At 36.6% G+C, this 25,369-nt stretch overlaps 1 protein-coding gene across 2 annotated transcripts; it reads left to right on the top strand.

The window, feature by feature from the left end:
• The first annotated feature begins 1,119 nt into the window (after positions 1 to 1,119).
• Positions 1,120 to 25,369, top strand: LOC100375674 (uncharacterized). 2 transcript variants are annotated; one of them, XM_085494945.1, is made up of 13 exons: positions 1,120 to 1,206; positions 2,338 to 2,616; positions 3,305 to 3,442; positions 4,470 to 4,597; positions 5,212 to 5,275; positions 10,356 to 10,395; positions 12,580 to 12,670; positions 12,791 to 12,856; positions 14,033 to 14,146; positions 14,281 to 14,363; positions 22,983 to 23,136; positions 23,389 to 23,565; positions 24,164 to 25,369. In XM_085494945.1, the coding sequence occupies exons 2-13, from the start codon at positions 2,343 to 2,345 to the stop codon at positions 24,209 to 24,211; spliced, it is 1,377 nt and encodes a 458-aa protein (XP_085351071.1). In that variant the 5' UTR covers positions 1,120 to 1,206; positions 2,338 to 2,342; the 3' UTR covers positions 24,212 to 25,369. The 2 variants fall into 2 exon arrangements, with proteins under 2 accessions (XP_085351071.1, XP_085351072.1); XM_085494946.1 differs by lacking the exon at positions 1,120 to 1,206 and adding an exon at positions 1,506 to 1,619.

Raw genomic sequence — 25,369 nt, 5'->3', positions numbered from 1 at the left:
ATTATTTAACAGAGATCAGCAATATTAAACCGAGACAACTTTTATGCAAATTCAGGATTTCAGATCATAAGTTGCTAATAGAGACTGGCAGACATAGACAGATACCAAGGGCAGAGCGTACATGCAAAACCTGTAATGTAATTGAGAGTGAATATCATTTCATGATGGAATGTAGTAATTACATTGAATGTCGTAAAAGACTTATATTACAGAGTAAAAACAAAATTAAAGATTTCGACACATTGCTTTCTGAAGTTCAATTTATTAAAATTATGAAGAAGTGCTCTATTGATGTTGTACAATTTATCCAGTCAGGTATGAAAATCAGAGATGAATTATACATGTAACAGCGCCACCAAACTACTAGTAAGTAGTATTAGTGCTTTATAGTAGCTTTTATTCATTTTTGTTTATACGTAGTTTTTAGTTTAATCTCGTTTTTATTTGTTCTTAAATTTTGTTTTATACAACCATAAAAACAACTTCTGTAGTATGTCTTTCGTGTTGAATAAAATTATTATTATTATTCCACCACTCAGATCGTCTACAGATTATGTTGACAGTCATCAAAATGAATGATTTGACTTGAACTCAATTCTAGAAAGAAAGTTAACGAGAATTCAAAGAGAAAAAAGAAGAATTGGTTTGACCAACAATGCAGACAAGCTAATCCACACCTAGTAGAAACAGAAAGGTTACTGAGCAAATTCCCCTTTGAGATTGGGGTGAAGTGTCAAATTCCAAATGTTGAAAACGATGCACAGGTTTTCAAAAAGACCAATATTTTGTATATTTAATTTATTACAACAAGAGTTGCAATTTGTCTTCTTGACAGTCCCGGTCTGCCAGTGAACATTCTGACTTTACTTAGCGCAAATAACTTCAAGACGTTGAATTATTCGTCTACGAATTATTATTTATGACAGTTTCAAATGTTGGCATAAGATTAGACTCCCACTTTGACCCACTTTTTTTGATCTGCACTTGAGTCCGAAGAAGTACAACATAGACTGGACCACAGTCTAGAGGGACTCTGACTGGATGTATAGACGCACCTTTTCAAGAGCATCACACAACTCACAGAACCAATCAACGACGAGCATTCGTGTGACGTAGAACTCAGCTTTTGATTTCTATCAGAGTGACCTCGGACCGGGTATGACCTGTTGTTTTTTCTTCATATACCCGGCTGAAGCGTGAAATAAGGTAAGCATAATCCCATGTCACATTTCATAACTACGGAGCCCAGTAAATCTCGACAATTAATATTATAGGGATAGAATGCCGGTATAAAACTGAGTAGTAATTAGATTAAAATGGCTCAATACTAGATTATTATTTGCTGAGTCGACTATTTTGTGCTCATTTTTGACTATAGTTCACGTAGGTATATTTCTATCATTACTCTACCAGGGTTCCCATCCAGGTCACACTGTACAATAAACTGACTTGCATAGCGTACTTCAATGCACTTTCAATATTTTCCACCGGGAAGAAGCGATGGATGGGGCTGATTTGGGATGGGGTGGACGCGGTGGTTGGTTAATACACAGTTCCTCTATCTAGGGGCTGTGGTTGGTGTGACAGTGCGGGTGTCAAATTGTGTCAAATATTTAGGGGTGAGTGAAGCTCTACTGTCAATTTAGTGGACACAGTTGAATTCCCCCTTCACACGGGAACGCTGATGGTAACTCCCAAGTCTGGGGCTAGTATGTTGAGTAAAAATCCTCTGCTTTCCCCAAGCTGCAATCTCCCCCTGAATAAGATTGATAGGTGCATAAATATAGCATACAGCAATACAAACGCGTTATTGCGCCAGCCATGCCAAATACCCATGAATCACGCAGTGTCGTAATACTATTGAGGTCGGTTTATAGTTGACTAACCTGTCACGTAGATGATTTCTCAGTATATTATATTCCCTGGCTCAGGATGTTCAATTGCCATTCTTTACAAAAAACAAAAGACGTGACTATAATTAAACATTGTACAGAGTACATGGCAGGCACAATTTCTTTGCTTGACCCAATTGTTGAAATGTTAATATGAATGAATAAGCAACCCACCCTGCAGTATTGCATTTCATTGTTGTTTGAAAATGCACCCACACACATTTTAGTTTGCCACTTCCAAGAATACCTTGTGTTTTTTTTTTGTATATTTCAGCAAATAGAGAACTTAATATTAATTTATTGAATCCTATAAACTCAAACGAATCACGATTGTCAGAATGAATAAAAATTCAACTTGTGATTGAAATTAGCTCTGTTGCCATTATTTCCACATTCCTGTGCAAGATTGTTTTTATGGATGAGTTTATTTATTGATTGATTTCAGTGAAGATGGAAACAGCTGCCAATAAGATGGAAAACACTAAGGAAGTCGCTATGGAAAATGAAACAAGGCAATCTACATTTACTGACCTAATTCAACCTCATCTGAAAGACTACTGCCCTGCTTCAAACCTGGCATTTAATGAGAAAGTGAAACGCTTAATTGCAGATGGACAGAAGGTGTATCATCTTGGATTTGGGCAGTCGCCATTCCCGATACTTGATGGAGCTGTGAAAAAGTTACAACAACATGCAAATGAGAATGCATATCTGCCAGTTCAAGGTAGTTGTTGAAAATATAACATAAACAAAGTATAATAGCACATATGATCAACAAGAAATTTATGTAAGCACATGTAACCCTTTTTCAAGTGTCATAATATAGAATTAAGAACCTCTTCATTTTAGACAAAATATAGAGTGTAGAACTAAAAACTACCATGGAGTCTGCTGTTTGGACCTGAGTACATAGTGAATTCAGATTATTATATATGTACTTAGAGGGTTATGATTTGTTTAAGTTTTTAATCAAATTGTTTTTGGTTAGTACCGGTATGTTTCTTTTCATAATTTAGTAGATATTTAACTTTTTAGGTGAAAAGGGCAACTTTTGTGATACACTATTTATAGAGCACTATCTGAGACTAAGTTAAGTAGGCACGGCTGTTACAATTTATGAACTGAATAGATGTAATTCCATCCACTGATGTATTTAACATAATGTTCTGAAGATTATTGTGTTATTAAACCTAGAAACAAAGCAAGATGTTCTCTTATGATTGCTGGTTAAGAGACATGATTATTGTGCTGCATTCAATATGGGTGCATTGTAAAAATATTATTTGTTTCCACTCAATTTTGATGTACATACATGTATCATATTGGTTTTGGCACTTTTATTGAGCTTTGTTTTATACATTTAAAATATTTTATATATGAAATATCTAAATATTATTCATAACATTTTTCAGGTTTGCCAGAGCTGAGGTCCAAGATCTGTGAATTTCATCGTAAATTGGATGGACTGACCCACCTTAAGCCAGATAATGTGATTATAGCACCTGGTAGTAAGGAACTGATATACCTTCTACTTGCTGTGTTCAATGGAGGTAATGAGTGATTACACATTCACATTTTCGAAATAATAATTAGTAACATTTTCTAATAATTGTGACAATGATTTTGTTACAATGTTATCAAATTGCAGCATGATAAGACCTTGTTACCATAGGAACCAATGGTAAATGGATCACCAATTTTTGTTGGAATAGTAGTTTAATTAATTTATTTGGAATTTTGAACAAAATCAAACCATATTGTAAAAATACCTTTTTCCACAAGACGCTGAGCATTGTATGCATATTTTACTTACTGGTATATTTAAATTATATTTTCATAAAAACCATGTCAGTAATATTTTTTCCCCCCCTTTTTACCATCATGATTTATGCATTTAAATATTTGCGGTGTCAAAATTATTTAAAATAAAACACCTGTGTAAATTTGAATATGTCCAATCAATTTAAATGTGACAAATTGTAGTGCTGATAAATGAGTTTTAAGTTTGTTGCTAGGTTACTGATTTGCAATAGAAAGGAGATGGAGGTGATTTTATAACTATGAGAATTAGCTGAAGTTTAATAAGGGATCTGTCTTGAGTAGCTATTACCAGTCTATTTCAAATGCCTATTATGCAAAAATTGTAATATTGACATTCATGACCTGTGTAATGTATTCACACCAGTCCAACCAGTGAGGCAGAAATAGCTTTTATTCATTCACACGATGTTTCATACAGGCCGGCATTATAAGAATGTCGTCATACCAGAGAAATAGCTTACATCACGTGTTAGGGGTCATCTCCAATGACCTACAAGTAAGGGGCGTCTCACAAATATATAACATGAGTATAAGTATACATTACAACCTGTACCTCAGATGTCCAATTTCATCGGTGTATATGAATATAATACTTTTCACATATTTATTGCCATTTAGGCTTAGTTTATTCATTCGATACCACAAATGTAATTTTGACTCGGTATCTCTAGATAAAAAGTACAAACAATTGACACGACTCGTGTTCTCAGTGAACATATAGACTAATATGAAATATATTTTGTTCCAAACTTTCAGATGTTCTAGTTCTGTCTCCGACTTGGACAACCTACAAACCCCAGTCACAGCTAGCCCACCATAAGGCTGTAGTTATTCAAACAACAGAGAATGATGATTGGAGAGTTACACCAGAAAATATTGAAAAGGTATAGCACATAGTTTAGTATGGTATACAGCTATAAATAGCTTCTTGTATATTTTATTTTTTTGTCAATCAATCTAAGGATGCATTTAATTTATTATTATTATTATTATTATTATTATTAGAATTATTATATTATCGTCAGCTGTAGTTCCAGGAGTATTATCATACAGTACAGTATTATAGTAACATATAGTTCCATATATTGATTTTTATGACTGATCAAATATGGAGAATTTTGTTAATTTAATAGTTATGACTAAACATGATTAAAACTAAACCATGGGCTGTTTCCATGGTAGACTGAGAATAAGAAATCACTGCAGTTTGCAGTAGTTAAAATAATTTGGATTGTTATAACTTTGTATCCACTTTTGCTTCAAAGTTAACAAAGAATATTAAGAAATAACTAAAACAAATAGTACTGTAATGCGGACCATATACAAGTCCTTGATAGAAATGAATATTGTCACTGAAGATAGATGAAATCTAGTCTAACTATACTCGTGTACTAAATTGTATGGTCCAGAATTTCATAATTTACCCAAAAAATTATGATAATATTGTAATCAAAATCAAATAATTGTTCATACTTTTTTGTTTTAATTTAATTTAAAGGTAATTTCAGAGAATAATCTTCTTCCCAATCGGCTTTTAATTCTGTGTAACCCTGACAATCCAAGTAAGTAATTTCTGTTTTTTTTGTGTGACCTTGTGGTAGCCCAGGTTCATTTTGTAAATTGGTCAAATGTTGTTACTATTTACCCTCTACTTACAATTAATGGATACTATCTTTGCTCTATTACAATCACATCTCTAATGGAAGCACAAGTACGTGTTGTTACTTATCTTGGTTCCATTGAAATGTAACCATGGTTTTTCGTTGTTGGCTGAACATTTTATAATATCATTTTCTCATCAAAAATATTTGTTATTTGTGAATCAAATGATTAAAAAGCAGACAAAATGAATATGATGTATAATTTCAATATTATAAGCACTCTTGTATCATTGATTTAAGCACATGCACTTCTAATAGAGCAAATATGGTAGTTTCAATACAAGTGTTAGTAATGTACTAGGTCACAGTTCAAGATCAGTCAAACTGAATTTGACCTTGTGCCAATGTGAACCTCACAGGTTTAAACTTTTCATGCTTATGTAGATCTAATTCAATTACAATAATTTGAGAGAAAATTTTTAAAAATTATCAATTCCTTTAAGATGTACTAGTCTGGGATATCCTACCACCTTCTTTTACCATTAGTCTGGGATATCCCACCACCTCCTTTTACCATTAGTCTGGGATATCCCACCACCTACTTTTACCATTAGTCTGGGATATCCCACCATCTCCTTTTACCATTAGTCTGGGATATCCCACCACCTCCTTTTACCATTAGTCTGGGATATCCCACCACCTACTTTTACCATTAGTCTGGGATATCCCACCATCTCCTTTTACCATTAGTCTGGGATATCCCACCACCTCCTTTTACCATTAGTCTGGGATATCCCACCACCTCCTTTTACCATTAGTCTGGGATATCCCACCATCTCCTTTTACCATTAGTCTGGGATATCCCACCACCTCCTTTTACCATTAGTCTGGGATATCCCACCACCTCCTTTTACCATTAGTCTGGGATATCACACCACCTCCTTTTACCATTAGTCTGGGATATCCCACCACCTACTTTTACCATTAGTCTGGGATATCCCACCATCTCCTTTTACCATTAATCTGGGATATCCCACCACCTCCTTTTACCATTAGTCTGGGATATCCCACCACCTCCTTTTACCATTAGTCTGGGATATCCCACCATCTCCTTTTACCATTAGTCTGGGATATCCCACCACCTCCTTTTACCATTAGTCTGGGATATCCCACCACCTACTTTTACCATTAGTCTGGGATATCCCACCACCTCCTTTTACCATTAGTCTGGGATATCCCACCACCTCCTTTTACCATTAGTCTGGGATGTCCCACCACCTCCTTTTACCATTAGTCTGGGATATCCCACCACCTCCTTTTACCATTAGTCTGGGATATTCCACTACCTCATTTTACCATTAATCTGGGATATCCCACCACCTCCTTTTACCATTAGTTTGTGATATCCCACCACCTCTTTTTACCATTAGTCTGGGATATCCCACCACCTTCTTTTACCATTAGTCTGTGATATCCCACGACCTCATTTTACCATTAGTCTGGGATGTCCCACCACCTCCTTTTACCAGTAGTCTGGGATATCCCACCACCTCCTTTACCAGTAATCTGGGATATTCCACCACCTTTTTTCTACTTGTCTGTGTTATCCCACAACCTTTTCCCAATTTGTCTGTGTTATCCCACCATCCTCTTTCCCCACTAGTCTGGGATACCCCACCACCTCCTTTACCAGTAGTCTGGGATATCCAACCACCTCCTTTTGCCACTAGTCTGGGATATTCCACCACCAACTTTTCCCACTAGTCTAGGATATCCCACCACCCCCTTTTCCTACTAGTCTGTGATATCCCACCACCTTTTTTTCCACTTGTCTGTGTTATCCCACCACCCCTTTCCCCACTAGTCTGGAATATCCCACCATCTCCTTTTCTCACTAGTCTGGGATATCCCACCACCTCCTTTTCTCACTAGTCTGGGATATCCCACCACCTCCTTTTACCATTAGTCTGGGATATCCCACAACCTTTTTCCAACTTGTCTGTGTTATCCCACCACCCTCTTTCTCCACTAGTCTGAGATATCCCACCACCTCCTTTACCACTAGTCTGGGATATCCCACCACCTCCTTTACCAGTAGTCTGGGATATCCCACCACCTTTTTTTCCACTTGTCTGTGTTATCCCACCACCCCTTTCCCCACTAGTCTGGAATATCCCACCACCTCCTTTACCAGTAGTCTGGAATATCCCACCATCTCCTTTTACCATTATCTGGGATATCCCACAACCTTTTTCCCACTTGTCTGTGTTATCCCACCACCCTCGTTCTCCACTAGTCTGAGATACCCCACCACCTCCTTTACCAGTAGTCTGGGATATCCAACCACCTCCTTTTGCCACTAGTCTAGGATATCCCACCACCTCCTTTTCTCACTAGTCTGTGATATCCCACCACCTTTTTTTCCACTTGTCTGTGTTATCCCACCACCTCCTTTACAAGTAGTCTGTGATATCTCACCACCCCCTTTTCCCACTAGTCTGGGATATTCCACCACTTCCTTTCCCCACTAGTCTGGGATATTCCACTGTTATTCTCCAACTGCCATATTTTTCATACAATTTAAAGATTTGTTTACTCTCTAATTGTCAACAAATGATTAATTACTTACTGCGCAAAAGTCAGAAATGAAAGATTTGACATTTGCAATTGTATACCTATAAATAATGTTTTCGTGTGTAGCTTGTCTTACAATGTCTATATGCACATATATCAAAATAAATATCATAAACTAAATATATGAAAACTTTATTTCATTCATGTAGACATTTTTTTATATTTCTAATATGGCATTAAAAATTGTAATAAAGTTGATTAATGATAGCATTTCAAACACAAGTGAGATCATGTTGACATGGTGGCAGCCAGTGGGATCACGTTGACATGGTGGCAGCCAGTGATATCATGTTGACATGGTGGCAGCCAGTGGGATCATGTTGACATGGTGGCAGCCAGTGGGATCATGTTGTCATGGTGGCAGCCAGTGATATCATGTTGACATGGTGGCAGCCAGTGAGATCATGTTGACATGGTGGCAGCCAGTGGGATCATGTTGACATGGTGGCAGCCAGTGATATCATGTTGACATGGTGGCAGCCAGTGATATCATGTTGACATGGTGGCAGCCAGTGGGATCATGTTGAGATGGCAGCCAGTGATATCATGTTGACATGGTGGCAGCCAGTGGGATCATGTTGTCATGGTGGCAGCCAGTGGGATCATGTTGACATGGCAGACAGTGGGATCATGTTGTCATGGTGGCAGCCAGTGAGATCATGTTGACATGGTGGTAGCCAGTGGGATCATGTTGACATGGTGGCAGTCAGTGGGATCATGTTGTCATGGTGGCAGCTAGTGGGATCATGTTGGCATTGTGGCAGCCAGTGGGATCATGTTGGCATGGTGGCAGCCAGTGAGATCATGTTGACATGGTGGCAGGTAGTGGGATCATGTTGTCAAGGTGGCAGCCAGTGGGATCTTGTTGACATGGCAGCCAGTGAGGTCATGTTGTCATGGTGGCAGCCAGTGAGATCATGTTGACATGGTGGCAGTCAGTGGGATCATGTTGTCAAGGTGGCAGCCAGTGGGATCTTGTTGACATGGCAGCCAGTGAGGTCATGTTGTCATGGTGGCAGCCAGTGAGATCATGTTGACATGGTGGCGGCCAGTGGGATCATGTTGACATGGTGGCAGTCAGTGGGATCATGTTGTCATGGTGGCAGCCAGTGGGATCATGTTGTCATGGTGGCAGCCAGTGAGATCATGTTGTCATGGTGGCAGCCAGTGGGATCATGTTGACATGGTGGCAGCCAGTGGGATCATGTTGTCATGGTGGCAGTCAGTGGGATCATATTGGCATTATAGGCAACCAGTGAGATCATGTTGACATGGTGGCAGCCAGTGAGATCATGTTGACATGGTGGCAGCCAGTGAGATCATGTTGACATGGTGGCAGCCAGTGAGATCATGTTGTCATGATGGCAGACAGTGAGATCATGTTGTCATGGTGACAGCCAGTGAGATCATGTTGTCATGATGGTAGCCAGTGAGATCTTGTTGACATGGCAGCCAGTGAGATCATGTTGACATGGTGGTGGCCAGTGGGATCATGTTGACATGGTGGCAGTCAGTGGGATCATGTTGTCATGGTGGCAGCCAGTGGGATCATGTTGTCATGGTGGCAGTCAGTGGGATCATGTTGGCATGTAGGCAACCAGTGAGATCATGTTGACATGGTGGCAGCCAGTGAGATCATGTTGTCATGATGGCAGCCAGTGAGATCATGTTGTCATGGTGACAGCCAGTGAGATCATGTTGTCATGATGGCAGCCAGTGAGATCTTGTTGACATGGTAGCCAGTGAGATCATGTTGACATGGTGGCAGCCAGTGAGATCATGTTGACATGGTGGCAGCCAGTGAGATCATGTTGTCATGATGGCAGACAGTGAGATCATGTTGTCATGGTGACAGCCAGTGAGATCATGTTGTCATGATGGTAGCCAGTGAGATCTTGTTGACATGGCAGCCAGTGAGATCATGTTGACATGGTGGCGGCCAGTGGGATCATGTTGACATGGTGGCAGTCAGTGGGATCATGTTGTCATGGTGGCAGCCAGTGGGATCATGTTGTCATGGTGGCAGTCAGTGGGATCATGTTGGCATGTAGGCAACCAGTGAGATCATGTTGACATGGTGGCAGCCAGTGAGATCATGTTGTCATGATGGCAGCCAGTGAGATCATGTTGTCATGGTGACAGCCAGTGAGACCATGTTGTCATGATGGCAGCCAGTGAGATCTTGTTGACATGGCAGCCAGTGAGATCATGTTGACATGGTGGCAGCCAGTGGGATCATGTTGTCATGGTGGCAGCCAGTGATATCATGTTGACATGGTGGCAGCCAGTGAGATCATGTTGTCATGGTGGTAGCCAGTGGGATCATGTTGTCATGGTGACAGCTAGTGAAATGACAGTTGTGTGTACAGTGTTTACATGTGCTCTTATGTGTATTTTCTTATTACAGCTGGCACCTGTTACAGAGCAGAACACCTTAAACAACTAAGGTTGATAATTACTATTTTTTCTCACTCCTACATATTATTGGTAAAGTCCCTGTTTTACACATTCACAGCTAATAAGCCCATTTTATATTAACAATAAGAATCTGTATTGCATTGTAATTTTAGTGAAATGCAATAAAAAGAGAATCAAATACAATAGATCAATTGAAATAGAATATAAAAAGTAATTTGTTTACAATATTTCTGTGTATTAAGGTAGAGATGCAGTTTACCTGACAGGTATTTTAATTAGTAAATTAGGAAACCAAGATGACCTCCCTTGTCCACAAAACTACTGTAAAATGACTAATTTTCACTGGGCTTAAATTTAGCTGATTTACCATTTCAGGCATATTCAGTGGGTTTTAAATTCACGGTTTTATCATTTAGATAATGTGTTCTATGCTAAATTTTACATATTCACTGGATTTTAATTTAGCGCATTTTCCAGTCAGCGAACTAAGCAAAATTAAAACCCAGTGAATAATTAATTCTTTTACAGTATATATTTTCGGAAAGCTTATTGTATGAATTTTAAAGTTTTGTTAGTATTTTATTTTTATAGACACTGTAGTTTGAAATATGCACAAAAATGTGCTTTTTTGGTCAAAAGTGATTTAAAAAAAATTAGCTTCTAAACCATGCTTCTGTTTCCTGTCAATATTGGTGTATGGGTACATCTGTTTACTATGAAGAAAGTGCCGTCTTGAAAACTGTCTACCAGTTGTCAATTTTGCAGGGCAGCAGCTCAAATTTCACTACTTCAAGTGTATGCATAAATTAACACCCAGGCTAGTTGTCTGTATGATTGCTGTAACACTATTCAACTAAAAACAATGGCCCGACAGCGTTTTGAAGATAAACACATTGTCAATCATTTGTGAAAATTTCAAAACAAAAGGTCGAAGCGTCTAGGAGCTATATTTTTTCTGGAATGTGCAATAAAAAGAAGCTGAGATAATTGCTAATTTGCATAACAATTCACTCAGTAAGAAGTTTGCTAATGCTCATAATTAAAATGGCTTACAGTTACAAATTTAAAAGTATTATCGTTTTGTAAAAAGTTAAATACAGTGCATAATATGGAGATCCCGTCATTCCTTTTTTTCACCATTTTTTTTTATTATTTATGTACCGCCTTGCTAAATCTTGCTAAGCATTCAAAAGAGATAATGTTTGCACTTATTATCTATATTTTAAAATCGTTTTTTGAGTATGTTCCACTATTCACAATTCTACAAAATTTTAACAGTCTATAGCCAAGACTTTTTGGATATTAAAAAGCAAAAAAAAAAAAAATTCACTCCCAAGTGCCCACGAACCTGCATCTCTACCTTAAACATGTTTCAGTTCACTATTGTAGTCAACATGTAAAACATTACTGCAAAATTGTCTACAATATCATTAACAAAATACTGTTTTATTTCTAATTAGTGAAAAGAAAAAAAGCCCAGTTCACTAAAATGCTAGATAAAGGAACACTGTTCTGTCAAATCTCCATTATATATAGTTGAACCACTATTAGTTTTTCACCCTTGATCATTTATAGCTTATGCCATTAGCTGACTTACATTGGAAGAGACTGCATGGAACAATGCTAGAAGTTGACATGTAACATTAAAGTTGATAGCGCTTTCTAATACATCAGTAGCATCACATTTTTACAACCATGCATCAGAAATTGTGTACCTTGATTGACAGGTGCAATGTAAAAAATTACTGAAAATGATTATGACATAATTTTTGTTTTCCATCCACAAAATATTTTTTTTATTCCAATAATTTTGTTGTTCAGACAGCGATCAGGATTATTGAAAAGTAGTCAAACTGATACATTTTATATGGTATATGCAGTAGTTCAAATTTAAGCTCAGATATCACATATTGCTTGTTAACGCCATTTTTTTCCCATTCATTCACCAGTGAAGGCAATGTGACAATAATTTGATTTATCAAGTACAAATAATTTTATTGTAAATTTAGAAAACTCAATAGATTGAGTTCTATTCATTGTATATCACAGTGACTTATGTTATTTGAAAAAATATAATTATTTTACTTGTCTGTTGTTATTAGCAACCATGAACTACTACTATGAATTGCATTTATTTTAGTTAAAGTTGAGCTACATTTGTTGAGTGGAAAGACATGCCTGTAACTTTTCTTGTTCTTTGTCTTTTTTTCTAGTGAGACTTTCCGGAAACATAATATAATAGTTTTAAGTGATGAGATTTATTCTCGATTGAACTATGATGGCAACCATGTCAGTATAGCCAAGGTGTGTGATCAAATTAGATAAGGTTGATACTTTATATACCCACCCCTACTTACTTGCTTGTCATGTGATGTCATTCACATAAGTCATCCAAATGTTTTGATGCTGTCAATTGTATTGCAGTATTACCCAGAAGGCACCATTCTTAGCACTGGTATATCAAAATGGGCAAGTGCTGGAGGCTGGAGGGTGAGTGATCTTTCCTCTTGTTTTGTGAAAAAAAATAGCACAATAAGCCATATGGTCTAATGGCTTATGTTACATTATTGCCCTTAGATAGTTGTGTTTTTAATTCTGTCACAGTTGTGGTGTAGAGAAATACTGTATTTTCCCAATCATAAGACCCTCCCCGAGTATAAACCTACACTTCTATTTTTAGACATTAAACAAATTGAAGACATCCCTGATTATAAGCCTAGGGTGTTTTTACTGGGCGTCTAGGAAATTTATTAAAATATGCATGTAAAAGTGTGATTCATTGCATAAAAATCATGCTTAGTAGTATGGTAGTTTGGTTCATGAAACCTGGTCATTGGACATCGTTTTACTTTTCCAAATAATCGTGTCCATTGAGACCATCGTGAATAGGATGTGAACGAGTAAACTATTCCTCGACTTAACCTGTTGGCGACCTGTTGGCGACCTGTTTTTAAGGTAAAAAAATCATCTTTATTTCGTCGAAATCAGCTAACAGATCGCATTTTAACATCACGGAAATTCACTTCTGCATTGTGTTAAAAAAATTACAACATCAATATTTGGAAAACTTTTTGGAAAATATTGTTGAAAAACATCATGGCCGAAATTGCATTGCATGGAGAGTTTTGTACAATCTTCAGTTCTTTAATTGAAATGTTCATTGCTAACAGTGGAGCTATCTTAGCCGAGAAGCTGCTTATTTTTCTTCAAAAAGACGTATCCCAGCATGGTGAAAGAAAGATGAATATTTTTTTGTGGGTGGTAAGATGGTTACAATGGTAAACTAAAAAAAAAATCATCTTTTCTGAAGTGGTCCTCAAGCGTAAGCCTACCCCTTACTTTCCTCGATTTTACATGTTGGGCTGACAAAAACCCTGGGCTTATGATCAGGAAAGTACGGTAGATGTTTGGTTCTCTTGTGTACACAACTCACACTGCTGTCTTTATGCTGAATTTAGAAGAAAAAAAAGTGAATTTGAACTTTGAGGGCACTCTTGGGAACAAGTTTTTATGTTGGTGTTGGTAAAATGCATAAATTTAGTTTGCATTTTCTAGAAGGTCAAGAAATCTTGAGTTTTCAGATAAAATGTAATTCTATTGATTCTTAAACATTACAGATTCATGACAAAAATACATGTAAATGTGGAATGTGTGCTATGTTTTCAGTTAGGTTACTCAATCTTCCCTGATGCGCTGAGTGATTTGAGGGATTCCGTGAAATCAGGAGCCAGTCATACTTATACATGCGCTGCAGCACCTGTGCAGTACGCAGCTATCACAGTATGTATATTTCAACTAATTAAAAAATTAATTAAATCTAGTAAAAATCGAATTCTCGCACATCAAAAATAAATTACTTGCAACTATGCTGCAAATTCATAACATGTACTAAGTTGGTGTTTATTTTTTGTCAGTTGTTTGAATGGACTGAGGAAACACAGGAATATGTACTGCATGAAAGACGGATACTGAAAGCAGTGGGACAGTACAGCCATAGGTATGTATGCTATACAGGACTGACTGTGATGCCAAAATAGTAATTAGAACTACGTATTTGTTATTCTTAGTGAGTAATTGTTGACCCTCATCGAATTGTTGACAACCCTCAATGAATTATTGTCATCCCACAATAAATAACTGTTGGTCCTCAATGGATGATTGGCAACTTCCAACGAATAATTGTCAGCCCTCAGTCAATATACCCTTACTTGACTCTTAATGAATAATTGTCAGCCCTCAGTCAATATACCCTTACTTGACCCTTAATGAATAATTGTCAGTCCTCAGTCAATATACCCTTACTTGACCCTTAATGAATAATTGTCAGCCCTCAGTCAATATACCCTTACTTGACCCTTAATGAATAATTGTCAGCCCTCAGTCAATATACCCTTACTTGACCCTTAATGAATAATTGTCAGTCCTCAGTCAATATACCCTTACTTGACCCTTAATGAATAATTGTCAACCCTCAGTCAATATACCCTTACTTGACCCTTAATGAATAATTGTCAGCCCTCAGTCAATATACCCTTACTTGACCCTTAATGAATAATTGTCAACCCTCAGTCAATATACCCTTACTTGACCCTTAATGAATAATTGTCAACCCTCAGTCAATATACCCTTACTTGACCCTTAATGAATAATTGTCAGCCCTCAGTCAATATACCCTTACTTGACCCTTAATGAATAATTGTCAGCCCTCAGTCAATATACCCTTACTTGACCCTTAATGAATAATTGTCAGCCCTCAGTCAATATACCCTTACTTGACCCTTAATGAATAATTGTCAGCCCTCAGTCAATATACCCTTACTTGACCCTTAATGAATAATTGTCAGCCCTCAGTCAATATACCCTTACTTGACCCTTAATGAATAATTGTCAACCCTCAGTCAATATACCCTTATTTGACCCTTAATGAATAATTGTCAACCCTCAGTCAATATATCCTTACTTGACCCTTAATGAATAATTGTCAGCCCTCAGTCAATATACCCTTACTTGACCCTTAATGAATAATTGTCAACCCTCAGTCAATATACCCTTACTTGACCCTTAATGAATAATTGTTCGACCTCAGTCAATATACCCTTACTTGACCCTTAATGAATAATTGTCAGCCCTCAGTCAATATACCCTTACTTGACCCTTAATGAATAATTGTCAGCCCTCAGTCAATATACCCTTACTTGACCCTTAATGAATAATTGTCAGCCCTCAGTCAATATACCCTTACTTGACCCTTAATGAATAATTGTCAACCGTCAGTCAATATACCCTTACTTGACCCTTAATGAATAATTGTCAGCCCTCAGTCAATATACCCTTACTTGACCTTTAATGAATAATTGTCAGCCCTCAGTCAATATACCCTTACTTGACCCTTAATGAATAATTGTCAACCGTCAGTCAATATACCCTTACTTGACCCTTAATGAATAATTGTCAACCCTCAGTCAATATACCCTTACTTGACCCTTAATGAATAATTGTCAACCGTCAGTCAATATACCCTTACTTGACCCTTAATGAATAATTGTCAGCCCTCAGTCAATATACCCTTACTTGACCCTTAATGAATAATTGTCAGCCCTCAGTCAATATACCCTTACTTGACCCTTAATGAATAATTGTCAGCCCTCAGTCAATATACCCTTACTTGACCCTTAATGAATAATTGTCAGCCCTCAGTCAATATACCCTTACTTGACCCTTAATGAATAATTGTCAACCCTCAGTCAATATACCCTTACTTGACCCTTAATGAATAATTGTCAGCCCTCAGTCAATATACCCTTACTTGACCCTTAATGAATAATTGTCAACCCTCAGTCAATATACCCTTACTTGACCCTTAATGAATAATTGTCAGCCCTCAGTCAATATACCCTTACTTGACCCTTAATGAATAATTGTCAGCCCTCAGTCAATATACCCTTACTTGACCCTTAATGAATAATTGTCAGCCCTCAGTCAATATACCCTTACTTGACCCTTAATGAATAATTGTTCGCCCTCAGTCAATATACCCTTACTTGACCCTTAATGAATAATTGTTCGCCCTCAGTCAATATACCCTTACTTGACCCTTAATGAATAATTGTCAACCCTCAGTCAATATACCCTTACTTGACCCTTAATGAATAATTGTCAGCCCTCAGTCAATATACCCTTACTTGACCCTTAATGAATAATTGTCAGCCCTCAGTCAATATACCTTTACTTGAACCTTAATGAATAATTGTCAGCCCTCAGTCAATATACCCTTACTTGACCCTTATTGAATAATTGTCAGCCCTCAGTGAATATACCCTTACTTGACTCTTAATGAATAATTGTCAGCCCTCAGTCAATATACCCTTACTTGACCCTTAATGAATAATTGTCAGCCCTCAGTCAATATACCCTTACTTGACCCTTAATGAATAATTGTCAGCCCTCAGTCAATATACCCTTACTTGACCCATAATGAATAATTGTCAGCCCTCAGTCAATATACCTTTACTTGAACCTTAATGAATAATTGTCAGCCCTCAGTCAATATACCCTTACTTGACCCTTAATGAATAATTGTCAACCCTCAGTCAATATACCCTTACTTGACCCTTAATGAATAATTGTTCGACGTCAGTCAATATACCCTTACTTGACCCTTAATGAATAATTGTCAGCCCTCAGTCAATATACCCTTACTTGACTCTTAATGAATAATTGTCAACCCTCAGTCAATATACCCTTACTTGACCCTTAATGAATAATTGTCAGCCCTCAGTCAATATACCCTTACTTGACCCTTAATGAATAATTGTCAGCCCTCAGTCAATATACCTTTACTTGAACCTTAATGAATAATTGTCAGCCCTCAGTCAATATACCCTTACTTGACCCTTAATGAATAATTGTCAACCCTCAGTCAATATACCCTTACTTGACCCTTAATGAATAATTGTTCGACCTCAGTCAATATACCCTTACTTGACCCTTAATGAATAATTGTCAGCCCTCAGTCAATATGCCCTTACTTGACCCTTAATGAATAATTGTCAACCCTCAGTCAATATACCCTTACTTGACCCTTAATGAATAATTGTCAGCCCTCAGTCAATATACCCTTACTTGACCCTTAATGAATAATTGTCAACCCTCAGTCAATATACCCTTACTTGACCCTTAATGAATAATTGTCAGCCCTCAGTCAATATACCCTTACTTGACCCTTAATGAATAATTGTCAGCCCTCAGTCAATATACCCTTACTTGACTCTTAATGAATAATTGTCAGCCCTCAGTCAATATACCCTTACTTGACCCTTAATGAATAATTGTCAGCCCTCAGTCAATATACCCTTACTTGACCCTTAATGAATAATTGTCAGCCCTCAGTCAATATACCCTTACTTGACCCTTAATGAATAATTGTTCGCCCTCAGTCAATATACCCTTACTTGACCCTTAATGAATAATTGTCAACCCTCAGTCAATATACCCTTACTTGACCCTTAATGAATAATTGTCAGCCCTCAGTCAATATACCCTTACTTGACCCTTAATGAATAATTGTCAGCCCTCAGTCAATATACCCTTACTTGACCCTTAATGAATAATTGTCAGCCCTCAGTCAATATATCCTTACTTGACCCTTAATGAATAATTGTCAGCCCTCAGTCAATATATCCTTACTTGACCCTTAATGAATAATTGTCAACCCTCAGTCAATATACCCTTACTTGACCCTTAATGAATAATTGTTCGACCTCAGTCAATATACCCTTACTTGACCCTTAATGAATAATTGTCAGCCCTCAGTCAATATATCCTTACTTGACCCTTAATGAATAATTGTCAGCCCTCAGTCAATATACCCTTACTTGACCCTTAATGAATAATTGTCAGCCCTCAGTCAATATACCCTTACTTGACCCTTAATGAATAATTGTCAGCCCTCAGTCAATATACCCTTACTTGACCCTTAATGAATAATTGTCAGCCCTCAGTCAATATACCCTTACTTGACCCTTAATGAATAATTGTCAGCCCTCAGTCAATATACCCTTACTTGACCCTTAATGAATAATTGTCAACCCTCAGTCAATATACCCTTATTTGACCCTTAATGAATAATTGTCAACCCTCAGTCAATATATCCTTACTTGACCCTTAATGAATAATTGTCAGCCCTCAGTCAATATACCCTTACTTGACCCTTAATGAATAATTGTCAACCCTCAGTCAATATACCCTTACTTGACCCTTAATGAATAATTGTTCGACCTCAGTCAATATACCCTTACTTGACCCTTAATGAATAATTGTCAGCCCTCAGTCAATATACCCTTACTTGACCCTTAATGAATAATTGTCAGCCCTCAGTCAATATACCCTTACTTGACCCTTAATGAATAATTGTCAGCCCTCAGTCAATATACCCTTACTTGACCCTTAATGAATAATTGTCAACCGTCAGTCAATATACCCTTACTTGACCCTTAATGAATAATTGTCAGCCCTCAGTCAATATACCCTTACTTGACCTTTAATGAATAATTGTCAGCCCTCAGTCAATATACCCTTACTTGACCCTTAATGAATAATTGTCAACCGTCAGTCAATATACCCTTACTTGACCCTTAATGAATAATTGTCAACCCTCAGTCAATATACCCTTACTTGACCCTTAATGAATAATTGTCAACCGTCAGTCAATATACCCTTACTTGACCCTTAATGAATAATTGTCAGCCCTCAGTCAATATACCCTTACTTGACCCTTAATGAATAATTGTCAGCCCTCAGTCAATATACCCTTACTTGACCCTTAATGAATAATTGTCAGCCCTCAGTCAATATACCCTTACTTGACCCTTAATGAATAATTGTCAGCCCTCAGTCAATATACCCTTACTTGACCCTTAATGAATAATTGTCAACCCTCAGTCAATATACCCTTACTTGACCCTTAATGAATAATTGTCAGCCCTCAGTCAATATACCCTTACTTGACCCTTAATGAATAATTGTCAACCCTCAGTCAATATACCCTTACTTGACCCTTAATGAATAATTGTCAGCCCTCAGTCAATATACCCTTACTTGACCCTTAATGAATAATTGTCAGCCCTCAGTCAATATACCCTTACTTGACCCTTAATGAATAATTGTCAGCCCTCAGTCAATATACCCTTACTTGACCCTTAATGAATAATTGTTCGCCCTCAGTCAATATACCCTTACTTGACCCTTAATGAATAATTGTTCGCCCTCAGTCAATATACCCTTACTTGACCCTTAATGAATAATTGTCAACCCTCAGTCAATATACCCTTACTTGACCCTTAATGAATAATTGTCAGCCCTCAGTCAATATACCCTTACTTGACCCTTAATGAATAATTGTCAGCCCTCAGTCAATATACCTTTACTTGAACCTTAATGAATAATTGTCAGCCCTCAGTCAATATACCCTTACTTGACCCTTATTGAATAATTGTCAGCCCTCAGTGAATATACCCTTACTTGACTCTTAATGAATAATTGTCAGCCCTCAGTCAATATACCCTTACTTGACCCTTAATGAATAATTGTCAGCCCTCAGTCAATATACCCTTACTTGACCCTTAATGAATAATTGTTCGCCCTCAGTCAATATACCCTTACTTGACCCATAATGAATAATTGTCAGCCCTCAGTCAATATACCTTTACTTGAACCTTAATGAATAATTGTCAGCCCTCAGTCAATATACCCTTACTTGACCCTTAATGAATAATTGTCAACCCTCAGTCAATATACCCTTACTTGACCCTTAATGAATAATTGTTCGACGTCAGTCAATATACCCTTACTTGACCCTTAATGAATAATTGTCAGCCCTCAGTCAATATACCCTTACTTGACTCTTAATGAATAATTGTCAACCCTCAGTCAATATACCCTTACTTGACCCTTAATGAATAATTGTCAGCCCTCAGTCAATATACCCTTACTTGACCCTTAATGAATAATTGTCAGCCCTCAGTCAATATACCTTTACTTGAACCTTAATGAATAATTGTCAGCCCTCAGTCAATATACCCTTACTTGACCCTTAATGAATAATTGTCAACCCTCAGTCAATATACCCTTACTTGACCCTTAATGAATAATTGTTCGACCTCAGTCAATATACCCTTACTTGACCCTTAATGAATAATTGTCAGCCCTCAGTCAATATGCCCTTACTTGACCCTTAATGAATAATTGTCAACCCTCAGTCAATATACCCTTACTTGACCCTTAATGAATAATTGTCAGCCCTCAGTCAATATACCCTTACTTGACCCTTAATGAATAATTGTCAACCCTCAGTCAATATACCCTTACTTGACCCTTAATGAATAATTGTCAGCCCTCAGTCAATATACCCTTACTTGACCCTTAATGAATAATTGTCAGCCCTCAGTCAATATACCCTTACTTGACTCTTAATGAATAATTGTCAGCCCTCAGTCAATATACCCTTACTTGACCCTTAATGAATAATTGTCAGCCCTCAGTCAATATACCCTTACTTGACCCTTAATGAATAATTGTCAGCCCTCAGTCAATATACCCTTACTTGACCCTTAATGAATAATTGTTCGCCCTCAGTCAATATACCCTTACTTGACCCTTAATGAATAATTGTCAACCCTCAGTCAATATACCCTTACTTGACCCTTAATGAATAATTGTCAGCCCTCAGTCAATATACCCTTACTTGACCCTTAATGAATAATTGTCAGCCCTCAGTCAATATACCCTTACTTGACCCTTAATGAATAATTGTCAGCCCTCAGTCAATATATCCTTACTTGACCCTTAATGAATAATTGTCAGCCCTCAGTCAATATATCCTTACTTGACCCTTAATGAATAATTGTCAACCCTCAGTCAATATACCCTTACTTGACCCTTAATGAATAATTGTTCGACCTCAGTCAATATACCCTTACTTGACCCTTAATGAATAATTGTCAGCCCTCAGTCAATATATCCTTACTTGACCCTTAATGAATAATTGTCAGCCCTCAGTCAATATACCCTTACTTGACCCTTAATGAATAATTGTCAGCCCTCAGTCAATATACCCTTACTTGACCCTTAATGAATAATTGTCAGCCCTCAGTCAATATACCCTTACTTGACCCTTAATGAATAATTGTCAGCCCTCAGTCAATATACCCTTACTTGACCCTTAATGAATAATTGTCAGCCCTCAGTCAATATACCCTTACTTGACTCTTAATGAATAATTGTCAGCCCTCAGTCAATATACCCTTACTTGACCCTTAATGAATAATTGTCAGCCCTCAGTCAATATACCCTTACTTGACCCTTAATGAATAATTATCAGCCCTCAGTCAATATACCCTTACTTGACCCTTAATGAATAATTATCAGCCCTCAGTCAATATACCCTTACTTGACCCTTAATGAATAATTGTCAGCCCTCAGTCAATATACCCTTACTTGACCCTTAATGAATAATTATCAGCCCTCAGTCAATATACCCTTACTTGACCCTTAATGAATAATTATCAGCCCTCAGTCAATATACCCTTACTTGACCCTTAATGAATAATTGTCAGCCCTCAGTCAATATACCCTTACTTGACCCTTAATGAATAATTGTCAGCCCTCAGTCAATATACCCTTACTTGACCCTTAATGAATAATTGTCAGCCCTCAGTCAATATACCCTTACTTGACCCTTAATGAATAATTATCAGCCCTCAGTCAATATACCCTTACTTGACCCTTAATGAATAATTATCAGCCCTCAGTCAATATACCCTTACTTGACCCTTAATGAATAATTGTCAGCCCTCAGTCAATATACCCTTACTTGACCCTTAATGAATAATTATCAGCCCTCAGTCAATATACCCTTACTTGACCCTTAATGAATAATTATCAGCCCTCAGTCAATATACCCTTACTTGACCCTTAATGAATAATTGTCAGCCCTCAGTCAATATACCCTTACTTGACCCTTAATGAATAATTGTCAGCCCTCAGTCAATATACCCTTACTTGACCCTTAATGAATAATTATCAGCCCTCAGTCAATATACCCTTACTTGACCCTTAATGAATAATTATCAGCCCTCAGTCAATATACCCTTACTTGACCCTTAATGAATAATTGTCAGCCCTCAGTCAATATACCCTTACTTGACCCTTAATGAATAATTGTCAGCCCTCAGTCAATATACCCTTACTTGACCCTTAATGAATAATTGTCAGCCCTCAGTCAATATACCCTTACTTGACCCTTAATGAATAATTGTTCGCCCTCAGTCAATATACCCTTACTTGACCCTTAATGAATAATTGTCAGCCCTCAGTCAATATATCCTTACTTGACCCTTAATGAATAATTGTCAACCCTGAATGTGTGATTAACGGCCCTCAAAGAATTGCATTGTTATGTAATGTTGATCTTAGTATATTGAACATAACCCGTATAATATGAAATTATTATTATAATAAATACGTAATATCTGTCATGAGACATACATGTATACTTGTGCCTGTGTCATAAAATAAATCATGTTACAATAATTCTATTCTGTTTTTCATATCTTTGTAGAGAGTTGACGTCAGTTGGTATAACTGCTGTGATGCCTACTGCCGGGTATTACATATTTCCAAACTTTGAAATACTGCGTTCAGTGTTGGCCGCTAGAGGTATCACTACTGGTACACAAATGTGTGACACTATATTTGATGAGGTTAATGTAGCGGTAAGTATGAACTGATCACTGGCATTGTTGTTTTATTTATTATTCTTGTGTACTATATAAGATGTAGCCTTGAATTTGTATGATTTAGTCTTTATTACCCAAGTAGTACAAATACTATGGATTGGACACCAAACTGCAACAGTCAGAACAGCACCAAGTGGTTTCATTTTGTGCAGTAGATGGCAAGAAATACTGTGTGTGTGTGCCACAGACCAGTACTGCACTTAAAAGTATTTGTTTATTTTATTTAAGTTGATGTCTGGAGGACCTGCATTTTTACGTCCAGGTAATGAGTTCACTGTACGTCTATGTTTCATTAACTTTGATGGAACTGAGGCATTGAAAGCAAGTAAAAAACTGGGAACAGAAAAGGACATTGATGATGAATTTCTCAAACAGTACTGCTTGACCACCGTTGAAGCAATACAGGTATAGGTTAAAGCATGAAAGTAAAATATCCAGTTATTCTTGTTGCAAAGAATAGTAGTTTCCATGAGACAACTGACATAATCTTCTCAATACATGTACATGTTTATGCTTAAGTTGTACTGTCTCTCATTTCTGAGTCTGTAAATGGGCTTCAAGCTGATTGACAGGAAATGATGGTACGAGTGCGAGTAATATGAATCTTCAATCTGATAAATACTGTATAAATAAATGAAATAAATAATTGCTTATAAGATAGTGTATCTATGCTGGCCTTTATTTTTGTGCAAATATGAAAATTTAAGCATATTCAGTGTTGAAAAGTGCACAACTTGTAAGACCAACACTATGCAGGGAACAGTGTTCAAGAATGCAACACATTTTTTCAGCAGAATTTTGTTAATCATTAATAGATGTGTGATTAGAGTAAACTTATCCTTATCAGATCCATACAAATATTACAATGTGAATATAAGCTTGTCATTGAACAGAGCAATCATTTGACAGTTAATATTACATAGGCCTGTAATTAATGAATTAAAAAGGAATTTAACATGTACATAACAGCTGTCAATTTTGTTTCTTTTATCTTTAATTGTAGGCTTTGAAGAAATGGGTCAAAGATCAACTCGAGACTGGATCCAAGTAATCAAGCCAGCCATGAGTCTACATTTATTCATCAGTCCCTATTCCACTTTACAAATATGTCATTATTAGTGTACATCAGACAGTAAACATCAGTTACCTAATAAATACATTTTTGCAATTGAAAAATAAACTTAACACTAAACATACCGGTAGTAATAAATTTTACTCTGATTTGATCAAAATAGTTTTGAATATTAAGGAATGCCAGACACTAACAAATTGTCTTCTCTCGGGGGGGGGGGGGGGGGTGAATTTTAAGTTTAATTTTTGGTGACATTCCATGGAATGTGAATTATGAATTGTGGGAGATTGTTTTAAAGAGTTACGAACATTTCTTAAACATCTTTGTAAATTTTATAAATTCACCATAAGATATATTTTCAAATTTAATTTTTTATGCAGTCTTATATATGTATGATTTTTCTTTTCTTTTATTGGCTTGTTGCCGTTCCAAAGGCTTAATAAATATACATTTTTACTTCAATGAAATCAATATTATGCATTTCTCTTTACATACAAGAAATATAAATCACTCCATTTCCTATAATTAGTGATACTTGCTACTATGTAGTTTTATATGTGATAGCTAACATTTACAATATAATCACTTCTTTATTAATAAATCTTTCTAAATCCTGAATCTACAATTTAAATAGCTGCCTAAGTTGTTTTTTCTGGATATATTTGTTGAGACTCTTGTTTAGAAAACATATACTTGGGCTCAGAATAAAAATTCAAATAATTTTTTGTTTTTTAAAAAGTTGAGATGTGTACCTTTTTCCACTGATGCAAGTGTTCTTTTTTAAGTTTAAGTTTCTTGATAATTTTAGCTTAAACCATTTCTCTAATTTGCGTAACTGGTATATAGAGTTTGTACATAAAAAAAATATGCAATATTCATTATTTGAAAATTGATTATCTTTTAATAGAATTTGGTACCACTGCATTGCACAACTGAAACACTTTGGTTTTGTCAAGACTAAAGGACTTTCAGAAAGTTTGGTACTGAGATAATTTTTGCTTGTTAGACCAGAAGTTTTGATATCATGCAATATGTCAATGGCTCATGTTTGTGATTAAAATTATTTATAATCAAGAGAATATATTTAATATATTTGTTTATTCCATCAAACCTGAATAAATCTGTAATCATATTAAA

The sequence above is a fragment of the Saccoglossus kowalevskii genome, chromosome 21 (genome assembly GCF_978046115.1).
Source record: "Saccoglossus kowalevskii chromosome 21, keSacKowa6.1, whole genome shotgun sequence".
NCBI classification, from domain to species: domain Eukaryota; kingdom Metazoa; phylum Hemichordata; class Enteropneusta; family Harrimaniidae; genus Saccoglossus; species Saccoglossus kowalevskii.
The sequence above is the reverse complement of the archived record's forward strand: the minus strand, read 5'-3'. Positions and strand labels throughout refer to the sequence as shown.

Excerpts from the sequence above, each read along its gene's own strand:
- LOC100375674 (XM_085494945.1), top strand. The coding sequence starts at position 2,343 with ATGGAAACAGCTGCCAATAAGATGGAAAACACTAAGGAAGTCGCTATG. Across the intron at positions 10,396-12,579 it reads GAACACCTTAAACAACTAAG|TGAGACTTTCCGGAAACATA; the intron begins GTTGATAATTAC and ends CTTTTTTTCTAG. Across the intron at positions 12,857-14,032 it reads CAAGTGCTGGAGGCTGGAGG|TTAGGTTACTCAATCTTCCC; the intron begins GTGAGTGATCTT and ends CTATGTTTTCAG.